Below are 16,443 nucleotides of genomic sequence, written 5' to 3' on the forward strand. Positions count from 1 at the left end.
TCCATCACATGCAATTCAATCCAGACTACCGTACACAAACAAACACATACAATAAGGGTGAAAGCAAGTCAGTTAACCAGTGGGTCAAATAGCAGTCTGTCACCTACAATGGCAACAAACATGTACAAATACTGGAAACCGTAAATAAGGCCGTTGCCTCTTCAGGCAAATATAAGCCACGTTAGAAAAAGGAGTCGGGATTTTAAATTAATGGTAAATTAAGCATCTTTTTTAATATTTTGACACATCATTTCTAAAACTGTCTCCTGCCAGTTTCATGATTATTTTGTTATTCCAAGACTAATTATTATTCATTATTTTAAAGGCCTCATTTAGAAAGCAAAACAGGCCATTCTCTAATAATAATCTGTCTTAAATAAAGGCTTCTCTCTCCAGTTAAGCTGAATAAAGGCCACTATTTGTAGTTTTTACAGCACATTAATTACAGGTCAACATGTGCAGTGTGACGACTGTGTATTTGGTTTCTTCGGTCTTTGCAGAAGTATCATTCATCTGTCGTTGCTGTGCTCACTCATTTTTCCCCTCTCTGTGTCCCTCCTGCAGTTTATTTGCTTTGCTTTCCAAAAAGCACAACAAGGTTTTGGAGCAGGCAACACAGTCTCTAAGAGGCAGACAGGGAGACAACACAGCCCTGCCCGACTATGTGAGTAACACACTCTCTCTCTTTCTCTCAGTCTGCACACGGTTTATTAGCAGTTGCCAAATTATGTCTACTTGGATAAGGTACAGAAGTTGACAGAGGCATTTGGGACAGTTTCGACAGTGTGAGCTTACAGGAATTTGCACTTGAATTACCATGAATGTTGACTTTCATATTGTCAAGTTTATCTTTTAAAAACTTAGAATTATTGATTTTCTTTATTTTTTTTTATTTTCAAGATAGTGATAAATCAGTATTTGCAATAGCCCAAAAGTTTGTCTTAAAGGTTCAGTGTGTAACATTTAGGAAGATATACTGGCAGAAATGGAAATATAATATTCATAGGTATGTTTTCATTAGTGTATCATCACCTGAAAATAAGAATTATGTTTTTGTTACCTTAGAATCAGCTATGTTTATCTTCAGACGGCGCTGGCCGCCATTTTGAAGCACCATGTTTCTACATTAGCCCAGAATGGAAAACCTAAAACTGTCTTTACATGCTTTTCGTGGCCACCGTAGTTTCTCCTTACTAGGGCTGGGTATTGTTAAGATTCGATTCGATTTTGATTCTTTAGGTCACAATTCGATTCAATTTCGATTCGATATTGATTTAAATGCTTCAATATCGATTCAGTAATAAGTAGAATTACACAAATAATTCATTAGTGTACCTGTTGATAATTTTAAAAGCTTCGGGACGGCGACTTTCGTCATGTGTTTGCGTATCGTGGTTCGAGTGTGTACACCATCTTCTTAAAACCCCTGTTTTCCACGACACTGTACAGTCGTAGGTCCTTGCATATGAAGACGGCCACAGACTCCGTTATCTTCTGTGCGCGGGCAGAGTTTGGCGGCAGTTTGCAAAGGAAGGATCTGTCAAGTTGCGTCTGTTTTGAATCCACAGGTTTAGCCGCGGGTTGCTGCAGAGCATCTGCATGGTGTCGCCTTAAGTAGTTGCGTAAATTTGTTGTGTTATTGCAGTATTTTAGTACTGCCTGGCACAACTTACACACTACCTTATTTTTGTCTATTTCCTGTGTTCCGGGTTTACACTGGAATCCAAAATGACTCCAAACGTCTGCTTTTAAAGTTGAAGGTGCTGGTTTAACACTGCTTCTACCTGCTTCGGTTGCCATGTTGTTGTTGTTGTGTGGTCGAGTGCGGCCTCCGTCCGTACAACGCAAATCACACAAAGGTGTGGCTCACCGCGCCCCTACTGGCCAGGGGCTTGAATCGATTCAGATTTTCAGATTTAATGATTCGATATTGAATTGGGAAAAAATATATTGCAATGCATTGATGAATCGATATTTTTACCCACTCCTACTCCTTAACTTTGGACGGAGCCAGGATTTTCCTGTCTTTATGCCAAGCTACGCTCACCAGCTGCTGGCTGACGCTTCATATTTGGCATACAGATATAGTGGTATTGATGTTAAGTAATCCTAGCTGTTTTACCCTAACATTTTATAATGGTTTTAAAAAAAAACAGCAGTCATAGCATTCAAATTCAAGGCTGCAACCATCAAAATACATTGTATTTTCTTTGTGAATAAATCATTCACATTAATAGTTTATCATCTAAATTAAAATAAATATTTTCAGTTCATCAGCCAATGTATTAATCAGCTGTTGTCAGCATTATTTAATTCGGTATACTACACAAGAAAACAAGAAAAAACATAATACCTTAGGCTGCCACACTTGATTTGGTCTGCCTTTGACATGTTTTTGATGTCTCTTTGTCTGCTATAAAAGACTGAGACAAGTCTACATGTTGCTCTTGGCACCAGTTATGTTGACCAGTTGAGGTACTCCCTGGGAATCGGTTGAGGATGTGTACAGTTTGATGCTGTTTCGACATTTTCAGCCACTCAAATGTAAGGTCTGTTGCTGCAGGCTCACTGCCGAGTTGCTTTGTCTACTCCAATCCTTTGTTTTCTTCTCATTAGTTTTCCAGCCCACGTCCCACACATTTAATTTGAACTGAAATGGAGTTGTATAATAATATTTGATGAAAGTATTGAGCGATTCTAAAATTGAATGTTAAAATCAGTCATTCACAGTGGCACCAAAGTAATATTGAAATTTCTCTGAAACATCAGTGTTAATCTGAAATTGAAATCTTAATAGCACCACAGCAGTAACTAACTGGTGGAGCCTAAACCAATAAATGAATCATGGTGTCCCAATACAATCAAGTATCTATAGATCTTACTAGTAGCCACATTTGACCAATGAGTGCACTCTGCTGACTATTGACTGTATATGATTGTATTTGTGTTCAGGCAACTTCAGGTTTGTCTGTGTGTGTTTCAGTCTGGCTGTCTCATTAGATTTGCATGGTCTGCAAAGTGTGTGTGTCTGTGCGTGTGTGTGTGTGTGTGTGTGTGTGTTGTTTGTTTGGGGGTTGGAGATGTATTAGGAGGTCCCCATAGATGCCCTTAGGTGTTTTGAGTGCTCCTTCAACCGTGTTGCAACTGTCTGATGAGGCCCCTAACAAACAGACACTTATGCACACACATAAATACACACACTCATAAAAACATATAAAATGCAATTATACAGCTTTGTTTTGATGCTTCCTTCCTTCGGGGCCCATTTTAATGCTGTTTTATTTACATACATGCATAAACGCCCACTACATAACATAACTGAAAATAAGAAAGACACGTAGACGGATTACTTTGCCATGATTAAATCTTCTTTGTTAAAGATAGAACTTCAGCCAGCTGTTTCAAAGTATAATAATAGTGACAACAATAACAACATAAATACACTACACACAGTTAGAAGTCAACGTCAAGGTCTACTGCACAACAGCACTCCCGCTTTTGGTAGAGTTTCGGTGTGTTGCTCAAGGGCACATGGCAGATTTCCGGGGTGGTTACTTCATGGGAATTTTACAACGAGGGTCTTTTTCCTAGAATAGTGTCTGACATCCAGTCTGGGTCATACACATTAAAGACAGAGCTGGTCAACTTTTCTGATACCGCTGTTGTCCTTGAGCTTAGACTATACTAACTCAATGTGACATTGGTTCCCATGTCTACAAGGGTTCCTGTGGCTACAGTTTACAGCTGGAAGCCAACTTTTAGCTTTATTGACTTCTCTTGATTAAAAGGAGGTTTAACTAAGGTTTAACTTCCGAGCATGTGCACTCATACAGCAACCTAGTAATATAAATTGTGTCGTTGAATTTCATGTGCGCTCACACAGAAGTGCACAATCTGCTTTTTCCATGTATCTGGTTGTAAACGTCTTGGTCTTAGTGAGTGGTGTTTTTGAGTGCTTGATAAAGCCTGAAAGGTCCTTGTTCAGAGGGAAGGGGACCTTCCAGCCTGGCCTTGATTCTGGTTGTTTATCATTTATTGTCTTTTGTGAATCACACTGATTGTGCTCAACTCGGCAGCCTGTGTGAAATCTTGCTCAGGTTTTTTATTCTTACTAGCCACCCTAGACCTAATCAGTAGGGATGCTGCTACTTATAGTTGCATCATCAGTTAATCTGTATTTTCTGTCCGTAAAATGTCACAAAATAAAATAAAAAATACCCAGCACCATTTCCCAGAGTCAAATTTGACAACTTCACATAGCTTGTTTTGTCCAGGCAACACTCAACAAACCTTAGAGATATTATTTTTTTAATCTCATAAAACAAAGGAAAGCAGCAAATACTTGTGAATTTAATAAAAGACTAAAAGTAACAACAGAACAGTATGCTGCAGTGAATTTTACATACAATATTCGTCAGCTTCTGTCATGAATGCTTATTAAGTGAATGTGTATGACAATGAGTCCTTACAGGACGAGTGTGTAGGATTTTGTCGCATCTAGTGGTGTAGTTGCACAGGTTGGAACTCACCGGCTTATCCCTCCCTTTCCAAGTGCGAAGGAGAAAACTGCGGTGGCCCCAAGAAAAGCGTGAAGAATTTAAACCATCCTATCTAGACACAGTTTAGGTTATTCAGTTCTGGGCTACTTTATAAACTTAGTGCTTCAACAAGGCGGCCGCCACAGAAGGCGACCCGCAATGACTGTAGATAAAAATGGCTCATTCTGAGGTATGATTATACACTAATGAAAACATACCTATGAATATTATATTAAATTCCTGCCAATGAATCCTATTAAGTGTTAGACACTGGACCTTTTAAACTGTCTTTGCATATAGAATATACATGAAAAGCAAATATCTGGTTCATTTGTTCATATCAATGGAGGAATCGTAATTGGAGATCGTAGATGAAAAATAAATGGCTTGTTAAATGTTTGATACAAAGGCAAATATGGAAGGAAGGTTCTTGAACTGAAGGAATACTATACTAATAGTACTAAATATTAGCTAGCCAAGCAATTATTTCTATCCTCTGGCATCAGAATGAATCTTAAACTGAAATCTTATGCATAGTTTTTCTTATCTGACTTATTATGTTATAATGACCTTTGGAGATGTGACATCTAAAAGAAGGACCATCCTCATCTGGTCGACGCCTTTATTTTCTCCATCTCTGACCCTAGTAGTGTAATTGACAACAGCCTTGTTCACAACAAATCCTCATCTTAACTTTGGAAGGGAGGAAGTTTAGGGGAGTACAGGGAGAGAAAAAGAGGGCATGAGAAGAAAAGAACAATAGAAAGAGGAGAAATGAGCAGGAGGAGAGGAGAGGAGATGGGGCGGTGGGGGTTTGGAGAGAGGGTGGGTTTGTGATGGGCATCTGGAAACAATGTAATTTGGCTGAGTCTGGCTCTGGAGAGAGAACTAATGTTTGTTTAATGTGGGATTGTCCTGGACATGTAATTGCTCTCTTTACGAGGGAGAGACTCAGAGGAGGATATGAAAAAACATCGTCAAACGCTCTAAGCTGTGGGTTAAAGCTGGGTGCATTCTGCATATGTGTTAATGTCTCCTTCTATTTCTCTGTCTCCCGCTCCGTTTCCCCCACTCTCTTGATGTCTGCCTCTTGGTCTCTGCCTCTGTCTCATATATATATATATATATATATATATGAGACATATATATGTATATGTGTGTGTGTGTGTATATACACCCAGAACCACTCCCCCCATCCTTGTATGTGTTTGTGCTGCTGTGTCTGGTTAGTGTCAGGGAAGAAAGAGTGAAGGGTTGGGGCCCCTTGAGCCCCAAGGGGACGGCCAGAGGCTCCCAGCCCAAGCAGGGCAGCTCTCAGGGGGCCCCAGGGTTGCTCTCTGCAGCCTCTGCACCTTTTGATTGCAGATGTTTTTTCTTGCCCTTCGAGATATGTTCAGTGACATGCAGTATGTGCTTGTGCGCACACACACAAACATAAAACGAAGGAAGTTTGTGCTGTGTTGCATTGCGTTGCGTTGTGTGTCACTGTTTATGCTCCCAGCCAGTGGTAGTGGTAATGTTACTTCTGTGCTTCTTAGTCTGTTTACTGTTGCACATTTCTGGGAAGAGACTACAAGCATGCGCACACACACACACACACACACACACACACACACACACACACACACACACACACACACACACACACACACACACACACACAGAGCCAGAAGCATGTTGGACCACCCTGTCTATGTGTTTATGTGTGCTGGTTGAGTCACAATCTGTGATCTCTTTTTAATAGCTAGAGTAGACACATGCATTAGCTTTGTAGCACCATTCCTCTTGTTTAGGGAAAAAGCTGAGCCTGAGGATATATCAACAGATAATAAACATTATGCCTTCTGTTTATTATCAGGCCTTCCAGGAATTTGCCACTTTCTTACTACAAAATTGTTTTAGAAAAAAAAATGTTTTTCCATTAATGCTACAGTAGCTCATACATGACTAGAAATTGCGTTTTTTTTTAAGTCGATTACTGCACAGTCTCTGAAGTATTTGTAGGAAAAACAGATAATTTCAACCAGCAACAGTGTTTTTCAGTTTTTAATCAAAAGTGGCATAAAGGGGCATTGATGTTTATGCTGAAAATGATTGTTTAACTCATTTGAAGTGGCCCGCATCAGATTATTTTTGTCTTTAATTTGTTGTAATTTTTCATTGCATACATCATGAGTTGATGACTCAAACGTTCTCTACTAATAAATTCATGCAGTCTTCAAGGCCCCATGTAGAGCTAGACCAATAAATTGTTTGGGCCAGTGTACTGGCAAACATTAAGTTACTGCAGATATATTGGTGTATATTTCATTACAAGAAATTTTGTTGAGGTCATTTAGAGACAATGTCACCGTTACATAGTTTGACTTTTCAACTTTTCATCTGTAAAATGTCCCAGTCAGTATGTACAGTATCTTGGTAATTATTTATTTATTTATTAATTTCAAAGGGTATACATATCCTACATATCAACAATTAATTTATTGTATTACAATTGTGTTTCACTATGTTGTCATTAATTATCTATTTATACAGCCTCAACTTATAGTCACAGTTGTCTGCCCGCAGGAGGAGTTATAGTCATTGACACATACATTAGTGGACACTTGCACTGTATTTGCTTACAATGACATTATAGTTGCTAAAGCTAATGCTAAATAGGGGGACTCAGTAAAAGCAGAAGAAGTAAAAGTTGCTGGAAAATTACTTGGGGAAATATATTAATGTATTTCAGCAGTGTGCCTCATTTCAAGTCTCCTTTTCCATACTTTTCTGTCCTCTCCTGATCTTTCTCCCGTCTGCATATTTTATATGAAATGTCTATGTTCAGTGTAGGCTCCACATGTATCAATCACAAATGGGAATCTCGTGTATTTTCAACTCATACTTCTCTGAGATTGCTAATATGGCAGATTCATTGCCTTGCCTTATGATTTTTTCCATGTCCATTTCATCTAATTCCACGGTGCTGATGGAGAGTCAGTGTCTCCCTTCATATATAGTTTACCTGAAAGTAGGAAATTGATTGATTGAAGCGTGAATGTTACATTATCCTGTCACATTTCTTATAGTCTTTTGATGTAGAGCCAATTCCCCCACAAGACTGATGTACATTATCACACCGCTTTCCCTGAAATCAGAGGTTACAGAGCACACACTCACAGAGCTTCTTGTCATTTCATGTGAAAATACCCAGAGGGGAAAGATGGGGAGAGAAACGAGGAAGGTAAAGGGCACCTATACATTCTACTTTTCTCAGTTTTATACCATATCAAACCTTTAATTTATGTGCCTACAGTTGAACATTTTGGCTCATGGTTCAGATTCTAGCAATATGACATGAGGATTATTAACCAGGTTATTTCAGGCACTTGATTGATTTTGTTTCGTGATGTCGTGAGAAGCAGCTCGCTAAACCAGCTTTTTACTAACTTCAACTTCTGTCTATTAGAGATCTTCATCAGGCACACTCGTGTTGTTTTCTGACCCAGCATCCAAACATTTTTGTACACGTGCGTATTCTACTCTCTGTTTGCCTATGTTGGCCAGTTAGATACACGCAAGCTTACATTACTGTTTTTCGTAATGTGAACTACTGTTTACTGTCTTTCTACCTCGCGATTGCTGCAATGAAAGATAAAGTGATTGCTCTTGTGATAAGTTTCTAGAGTAGCAAAATACTTTATCGTACAAACTGCTGTGTAGGGTCTTGGTGTTTGATAGGCTTTCCAACACGGGGATTAAGCCGTACTTCCTGAATTGTATTTCATTTTTTCACAGGTACCTGAAGCAACACACCCCCATCAATCGACCAGCCATTTTTTTTTGTCTAAACGCCTGCTAAGGTGTTGTCAGTAGCAAACTCATGATTTTCACCTGCACTAAATGAACTGAACTGGAGGTTTAAATAGTCTTTTGGTGGTCTTTATAAAACATTGAACACTGAATACAATAATCTATAATGAGGTAGAGCTTTATAAAGCAACCTCTTAGACTGATGCAACTCTTTATGTAGTTCATTATGTCAAGTCTGTCTGCTTCTGTTCCACTCATTAAGTCAGTATCCTGCTGAGAGCTGACTCACTTTTTAGTTTCTCCTTCTCCTCTGTCCTCACCTGCCTAGTGAAGACAATGCTAGGCCTACTTGTTAGTTTACTTGTTAGCCTGTCTCTCTGTATATCTGTCAGCCTGTTGTCCTCTGTCTCCCTTACTCTGTCTGTGTTTATTCTCGGGCAGTAGGAGTGCTACCTCTGCAGGTACCAGGTGCTCTGGGGTCCTAATGATTGTCTGCTTCAAAATGGTAATTAGGGCTGCCCCGCTGCGCCCTGGTCTTTTCCTGATCGAGGCACAGCACAACAGTGCACAGCTAGCTACAGATCAATTAGCACTGCCCACCTATCTGCCAGAGTGCTGTTGCAGCTGTTGCCGTCATCTTTTTTTTTTTATCATTGTCGCACACGTCATCATAGACATCACTGCTGTTTTGCCCCCCCCAGCCGCCCTGCTGTTAGTGCTAGCAAGAGGTAGTGCGCTTATTTAAACTGATAATAAGTTGTCTGTCTGCAAATATGCAGGACTTCCCCTCCACACAGACAGTGATGCAGCGATTGTCCAACACACTCTTTACCAAACAGATCCAGACTGGCAGACTACATTGTTGGTAGTTCTGCGGGCTTACACTGTCTTTTGCCTCATTCTGTGGTGTGTGTGTGTGTGTGTGTGTGTGTGTGTGTGTGTGTCTCTGTGTGTGTGGTGTGTGTGTGTGTGCCAACAAAGGATGTTTTGTGAGGCTATGGGGTAATAGGAGGGTGACCTGGGCACAATGCTCTACAAAATGGTGTGATTATGACATGGCCGTGGTACCATAATGCAGGTCAGACAATGACCTATTTAAAAAAACTCCCAAAAGACATGGCAGGCTGCTCAGCCAGTCTGACCTTCTCTGTCTGTCCTTGTGTTGTTTTTTTCTTCTCTTCATCTATCTGTCTTCTTTGAAACTTGCCTTCTTTCTTTTTGCCTATTATTATATCAGATAGGCTAAACATGCAAATATTCTTTCTATTTCTGCTGAATCTCTTATTAGTATTATGACATTGTAAAAACAGATTTCAAGATGTATTTTTAATTATGGATTTTTACTCTTTCTGTATGCCTCTCTGTGTATCTGTCTGTGTTTATGTCCTAGTCTGTCAGTACTCTTTCTTAATATGTCTGGTTTGTCTGCCCTGCAACAGCCTGCAGTGAGCAGCGGGGCCAGCCAGGGAATCACTAAGCTATTGGTTTAATGATGCCAACTCCTACTTTACAGGGATTTGCATGTCTGTGTCTCTAAACACCCTGTCCACACACACAAACACTTGCATAAAAACATGCATGGATATGATAGGATGGGTAGACATACACACACAGATTGTGTAGTGCCGGCACTGTCCTTCCCAGGCACTGATTGCATCTGTAAACTATAATTTTCCTTTTCAGACAGATAGCAAAGGTTAAACATACCTACAGACATAACACATTTTTACCCTGCATGTTGAAGTATTAGAAGTAGAATCAGTTACACACACACACACACACACACACACACACACACACACACACACACACACACACACACACACAGCTTTCTGTAAGGTTTGTGTAAATGGTGAAACAAGTAAAATGGGGCAGGATCATTGAGACTAATGATATAGCTATGTCTGAGGCCTATGTTTTCCTGGGTGGAGAGAAGACATTAAATAGCGGCATGAGTGGTTGTGACTAAATCACAATGCAGGAGGCTGGGAAATAGCACATGACTGAAGGAGAAGGGAGCACAAAAGAGTGGGGAGGGAAGAAAAAATGAGGAAAGGGGAGCGAGAGAAAGAAAGGAAAGGCTATAATGGTTTAATGCTGTCATACAAACACATGTCAGGTGTTTTCTAGCTGTCTAGCGAATATGTTTTGGGGGAAAACAAGTGCAGGGAAGTGAAAGAGGAGGAGCCAATATATTTAAATCCTGTCTGGGTTTCAAGTAGAGCATGGACCTCTTAATCTCATCCACTTGACAAACATACACACAGGGCCAGGCAGACGTCTAGCTAGCCTATTTTCATGTGACCTGAATTCCCTAGTGTGGCTTTTTTTCTCCTGCTAGGCTAATCTCATTAAGCTGGGTGCAGAGCTGGAAACAAACATACTAGGCTTCCCTCACTCCTTCTCTGCCTTCCTCTCCTCCTTTTGTCTCATCTTCATCGCGTTCACTTTCTCCATCAACTCTCCCTCCTACTCTCTTCTTCTATGCTTCCATTTTTGTTGCCGTCTTCCTTCCTCTGCCTCCTCTTACTCCCACTCAGTTGTCTCCCATATCTGTCCCTGCTTTCTGTCTAATTATGGCCTGCCACAGTAGAACAGAGTAGAACAGGTCTAGTCAGGCAGTGCAGTCGAGCCCCGAGAGCCACCTCTGCTTCCAGACACACAATCAATCCTCATTATAACCGGCTGTCCTGCCTTCCACTTGCCTCTTCAGGTCTGCCTGTTGAAGCTCCACGCTGCACACCTCCGTCCGCCACTCTGTGTAAATCAATGCAATGCATTATTGCATCTGTGTGGCAAGCCGGATTCATGGTCAACGCAGAAAAGAATACAGTTATTTACAATCATGCAAATCTCTCTGCCTACTTTCTGGGGCTGATTTTGTGTGTTCATGTGCATGAGATTGCGCGTATGCCTATGTGTGGCTACGAGGGAAAAAAAGGCCACACAGCAAGAAAAGTTATTTATAAGATAAGGACTTGTTTCCGAAGCAGGCCACCGAAGATGGAATATAAAATGCTACCACATGCAGTTCTGTTACAGATGGTTAGCCCAGATTGGAGGTGGAATCTCAGCTTCCAATCAGCTTGCGGTTGCAGTCTCGCTGAGCTGCTGTTTTGAATCTGGCCTTAGCTGGTATTAGCAAATTCTTGGTCAAAACAGATCATCATCAGAACAATGATGTTCGTCATGAAAATGAATCCTTCAAGATAAGTCATGCTATGGAGAACATCAAGTCTATGGTAACGTAGCTAAACACATTTGCAGAATGTTCTTTATTACACTCTGTAAGGTTGTAAATGTCTCATAGTGCATAGGGAACAAGCTTCTTTATCATAAAGCTTTACTGATTCATACATCTATACATTAAAGATTAAAAAAGCTTGCTCAGCACCTTATTCTAATGTATTTTACTGGAATTACAATACTTCCAGGGGAATACTTGTTTCTCATTCCAAGCCTGAAAAAGGATGTACCTCCAGAGGAAGTTGCTGATGAGTACTGTCTAAGGCGAGGCTTCCTGTAAAGCAAAGAGGGAGATTAAAGGTTTTAGACCAACTGGCTGAACTGGTCAATTAAGCTCTTTAAGAAGTTGTTTATCTCTTGAACAATCCTCCAATTGTTCCAATGATGGAGTCGTGCAGATATGCATGATCTTTTATGTAGGAAAGTGTCTCAGTGTTATCTTGTAAATGCCCCAGTCCTTGGTTGGTATTCAGTCCCTTTCTGAGCTACTGTCACATCAGGATCAATAATTCACAGTCTGCAATTCTTCTAGTAGCATGCACTACAGGAAAGCTATTCATCTCCATTGAACTCTCACTGTAGAGGCATGTAATAACAAAGTAGCCAGGCAGTCATGTACACTAAATCTTTAAATTCATTTCTTTTACATAGTAATGTAGAAAACATCATGTCTACTTGTGAGTGGACTTGTATTACACAGCTGGGGGCAAAGGCAGAACGTCAGCAGGAAGGGAAAAGAAAACACGATAAAATGGATCTTAAGTGCTATGTATTGAAAAATGGAGACCGCTAAAAGCCTTAGAAGAATTTTCAGCCAGTCACTAGCATGTTCTAGCATTAGCTGTTAAATATACCTTTTGGGTCTCCACATGAATATTCTAAACAATAGGCCCTTTTCCATGTAAGACATTTTGACATGTCACAGTAGGATCATTAATGTTATTAGTAACACCTGTGCTTTCCGACATTGACCAAATGTCTGCTGTGAAAAAAGCCACTGATGATCAATACAAACACGGCGGTCCATTCGTTCTGTCAATTTGATTGGTTCACTAACTTGCATTTGAAGTACTTGAATTAAGTTTATTTTGTTCAGTATATAGCTTATTACAGATAATGTAATAAACATTAAAAACAAAAAAAACAAAAGGAAAGTTTGTGTGGTATATAGGTATCAGACTTACTGAGCCGTACAGCTTTTCAGTGGACTCAGTAATGTCGTTCCTGCTAATCATACAGGCCCAGGATCAACAGTGAAACTGGTAAGAGAATCATTGTCGTGTGTTACGGTAGGGGTCATTCTACCATCTGACTTGTTTCATTAGTACACCATCGAATTAAGCTAAGCTGCTTTGAATGTTCTTGACTCCTGCATTCTCTTAGTCTGCAGTTGTGTCTCAGCTTCCTCTTAGCTGATCGGTGTTTTTGCTCTGTTCTGCCCAGCGTAGGTATACAGTTTATAGAGTAGATACATCTCAGGGAAAATGAGCTTCTAAGCAGCTAATTGTACACATTTTGAGATACCCAACAAAATGAACAAAATTCAGTCTGTCATAATATTTGTTATTTGCTTTTTGGTATATGAAAAAGATGCCATGGTGCCTCAAGTTCCTGCTAGCAGTGTTTGTATTCATTGAGATGAAGCATGGTACTATTCATTGTTTTGTATTTTTAGATTGCTTTGGGAACTGACTTCATCATCTAGGGATCTTATCTATAATACCATCAGTGCATGATAGATTTTGTAGAGCTCACCCCACAGTTGTCACTCCATGGGAAATCATATATCATCTCTTGAACTGTGTTCGCCGATTCATAGCTGCCTGCTTTTTATCTCTTTAAAGATTATTCATTTTCCCACAATCTCTCTGCCGTTTCCTTTCTGTGCCACCATGGAACATGCCATGTGGGATGTTATCTTGTCACAGTGGCGTCTGTCTATCTCTCTTTCTGTCTGTCTGTCTGTGAAGACACATTGTTGTGAGCACAGTAAATAAATAAAGAACAATGCATGGTAGAATCTCTGTTTTTAAACTGCAACTTCCCAAACTAGAGTAGATAGTCTGATTACATTTTAGAATACCTTGCTATGTTTAGATTTCCATATTAATGACAAGAATGGTCTTTTGGAACTACTAAAACTCCTTAAAGGTGTAATAAAAGCTAGTAGGTTAACTATTGTAAGCGCTACAATTGGTGGTACAAAGTTTAAATTCCATAGCACCAACAAGCTGAAAGTATTGAAAATAAAAATTTCAGGTCTTATTTATGAAGAATACCTTTTTATGTATGTGGTCCTACTACAACATTGCACAGAAAACCTTTCTTACTGTTGGAATGTATAGAGTTGGTTCTCTATGAGTGCTTAGATCATTTCTGAAAGGATGAATAACAGTAAGTGTTGTTGAATATAAGGATTTATTTTTGCAACATGGATTTCCTCACAACCTCAATGGCTGCAATGGCATTGGTGTGAGCATCTGCTTAGGTCTCAGTCTGCATTATGAATTAATTTTGCTGGCCTTCAAGCCTATATCATCTCGATTTAATCAACTTAGATTGTTACACTCTTAAGTGCTTACAGACTCCTCCATAATAAGAGGTAGCTTTGTGTGTTTACTGATTTTACTTGAATCAAACATTTTGTACACTGAGTTACCTAAGGTCATTGACAAAATATGCCCCTTGGACAGTAATTAAAGTTAAAAATAGACATTTGCCTTTGATTAATGCTGATTCTCTCTTGAAACAGAGATATGGCTTGGGGAAAATATCGCTCCACAAAGGATTCTACCAATTGGAATGCGTATAAACACTTAAAGAATATATGTATTACTAAAAAAAGATATGCTGATGTCAATTATTATAAAGATTGTTTAGTTAAATGGGAACTTGGTAACTATTTCAACTTAATAAACCTGTTTAGAAATCATTTGGATGGTTAAATGGCCTGTTCCGGTGAAAATGGTGACTTTCCCCGTTCCCCCTAGCGTCCCCAGGCGGAAAACCAACCTTGCAACTTTGGGACTACCGTTCTGTTAAGTTGGAAATAGGAAGTATCGTGAGAAGCGAGAACGAGCAAGAAACATGAACTGCTTTACGGCAGTTCCACATAAACGCACACGCCCCCCTCAATACCGGTTAGCCACGCCGGCTATAAGAACACGCAACGATGAATGTATTACCCACCTCGGTAGACATTGCTCCACAAGAAAAAGTTGCCCGGCAACAAATGCACATTAGCAGCGGTAGAAAGGGGGAGGAGGGTGCCGCAAGTGAGTTTTTTTACGACAGTGTTTTGAAATATAGTGAAAACCAGCGAAGAAATGGCTAGATTTGCCAAGTTCCCCTTTAATGATTTTAATAACCCTGAACAGTTTTGGCACAGAACCAACTGTATAACTAATAAATCCACCAAAAGCTCTACAACTCATATTCGAGTTCATAATGAAGTTGTTAGTGATCCCTCTTTAATTGCTAATGCCTTCAACCAGCATTTCTCCTCTGTCTATAGGTCACATTTTTCCAATTTTCCCCATTCTGATATTTCAGTAACATACTCTAAATATGGCAGCTCATTCCCCTTTAGAAGAATGCTTCTAACTTATATTCAGCAGGTTATTTGTGATTTAAGCTCAGGTAGTGGTGCTGGCCCAGATGGTTTGGAGGTTAAGTTCGACAAACGTGCCCCTCATGTTCTCTCATATCCCTTGTCTGATTTGTTTGACTTATCTTTATACACTTGTGAAATTCCATTAATTTGGAAATGTGCCCCCCTTTGCACAAAGATGGTGATCCTCTTGATCTCAATAACTATAGACCTATTTCCATAATTAACAGTATAGCAAAAGTGTTTTGACTGTTTGACTGTTAAACTGCTAAATGGCTGCGGCTGCTGGTGGTAGCTTCATATTAACCATACTGACGTGAGAGTAGTATCAATCTCATTTAACTCTGCCAGAAAAGAAATGTGTATTTTTCTATTACATTAACGTGCCTTTGAGATTTGAGCTTACTCTCTCATAACTACGACACAATCATACATAAAGGTTCCTGTTTTTTTAACCTTTTTCGATGTGTTGTTTTGTCTTATTCATATTTGTATTTCTGGAATGAACTGCTTTGTATTGTGATTTGCCTATTTTGTGTGAAGAACTTTGTAAACAACTCATCATGGCAGCAACTCAACCCCCATCGTCTTTCTCTCCACTGTTCCCACACCCTTCTCTTCTCATACTGTCACCTGTCACTAGTGACACTAGTTGTTTACCCCAAGAGGAAACATACTTTGACATGACCTCATCTGTGGCTTACAAGGTCACCTATCTATCTGTCCTCACTAAGACGTTGCCTGACAACTTAGTAACATCTTTCATTCCTCCTCCTTTCCTTCGTTTCATCCTCCTCTCCCTCCTCGTGCCAATTCTTCCACCTCTCTGTTCCCCCCTGCTGATCAATCTATCAGGAAGCAATCATTTAAATACACCATTATAAGTGAAACCAGTGTAGTGGGAAACCAATTAACCTTTACATCCTCCCTTTCCCCCAGGCCCAGGACCTGAATGTGATTGAGGAGGTGATCCGCATGATGCTGGAAATTATCAACTCTTGCTTGTCCAACTCTCTACACCACAACCCCAACCTGGTGTACGCACTGCTCTACAAGAGGGAGCTCTTTGAGCAGTTCCGGACACACCCATCCTTCCAGGACATCATGCAGAACCTGGACACGGTCAGTTGGAATTTCTTTTCCGAATAGTCACACACATATCAGAAGTGAACGAATTGAGAGAAGCTAAAACCTTGGGGGCGCTTTGCCTCATAATGTTGGCTGAGTTGTGGTAATTATTCCATACATCAAGGT

General features: G+C 40.0%; 1 protein-coding gene across 2 annotated transcripts in view; it reads left to right on the forward strand.

The window, feature by feature from the left end:
• Positions 1 to 16,443, forward strand: part of dym (dymeclin) — a 52,814-nt gene that overhangs the window by 23,634 nt on the left and 12,737 nt on the right. For both annotated transcript variants that reach the window (XM_051412149.1, XM_051412148.1), the window contains exons 14-15: positions 565 to 664; positions 16,129 to 16,311. In XM_051412149.1, the coding sequence (XP_051268109.1) occupies positions 565 to 664; positions 16,129 to 16,311 (283 nt within the window). The remainder of the gene's footprint in view (positions 1 to 564; positions 665 to 16,128; positions 16,312 to 16,443) is intronic.

The sequence above is a fragment of the Dicentrarchus labrax genome, unplaced genomic scaffold (assembly GCF_905237075.1).
Source record: "Dicentrarchus labrax unplaced genomic scaffold, dlabrax2021, whole genome shotgun sequence".
Lineage (NCBI taxonomy): Eukaryota > Metazoa > Chordata > Actinopteri > Moronidae > Dicentrarchus > Dicentrarchus labrax.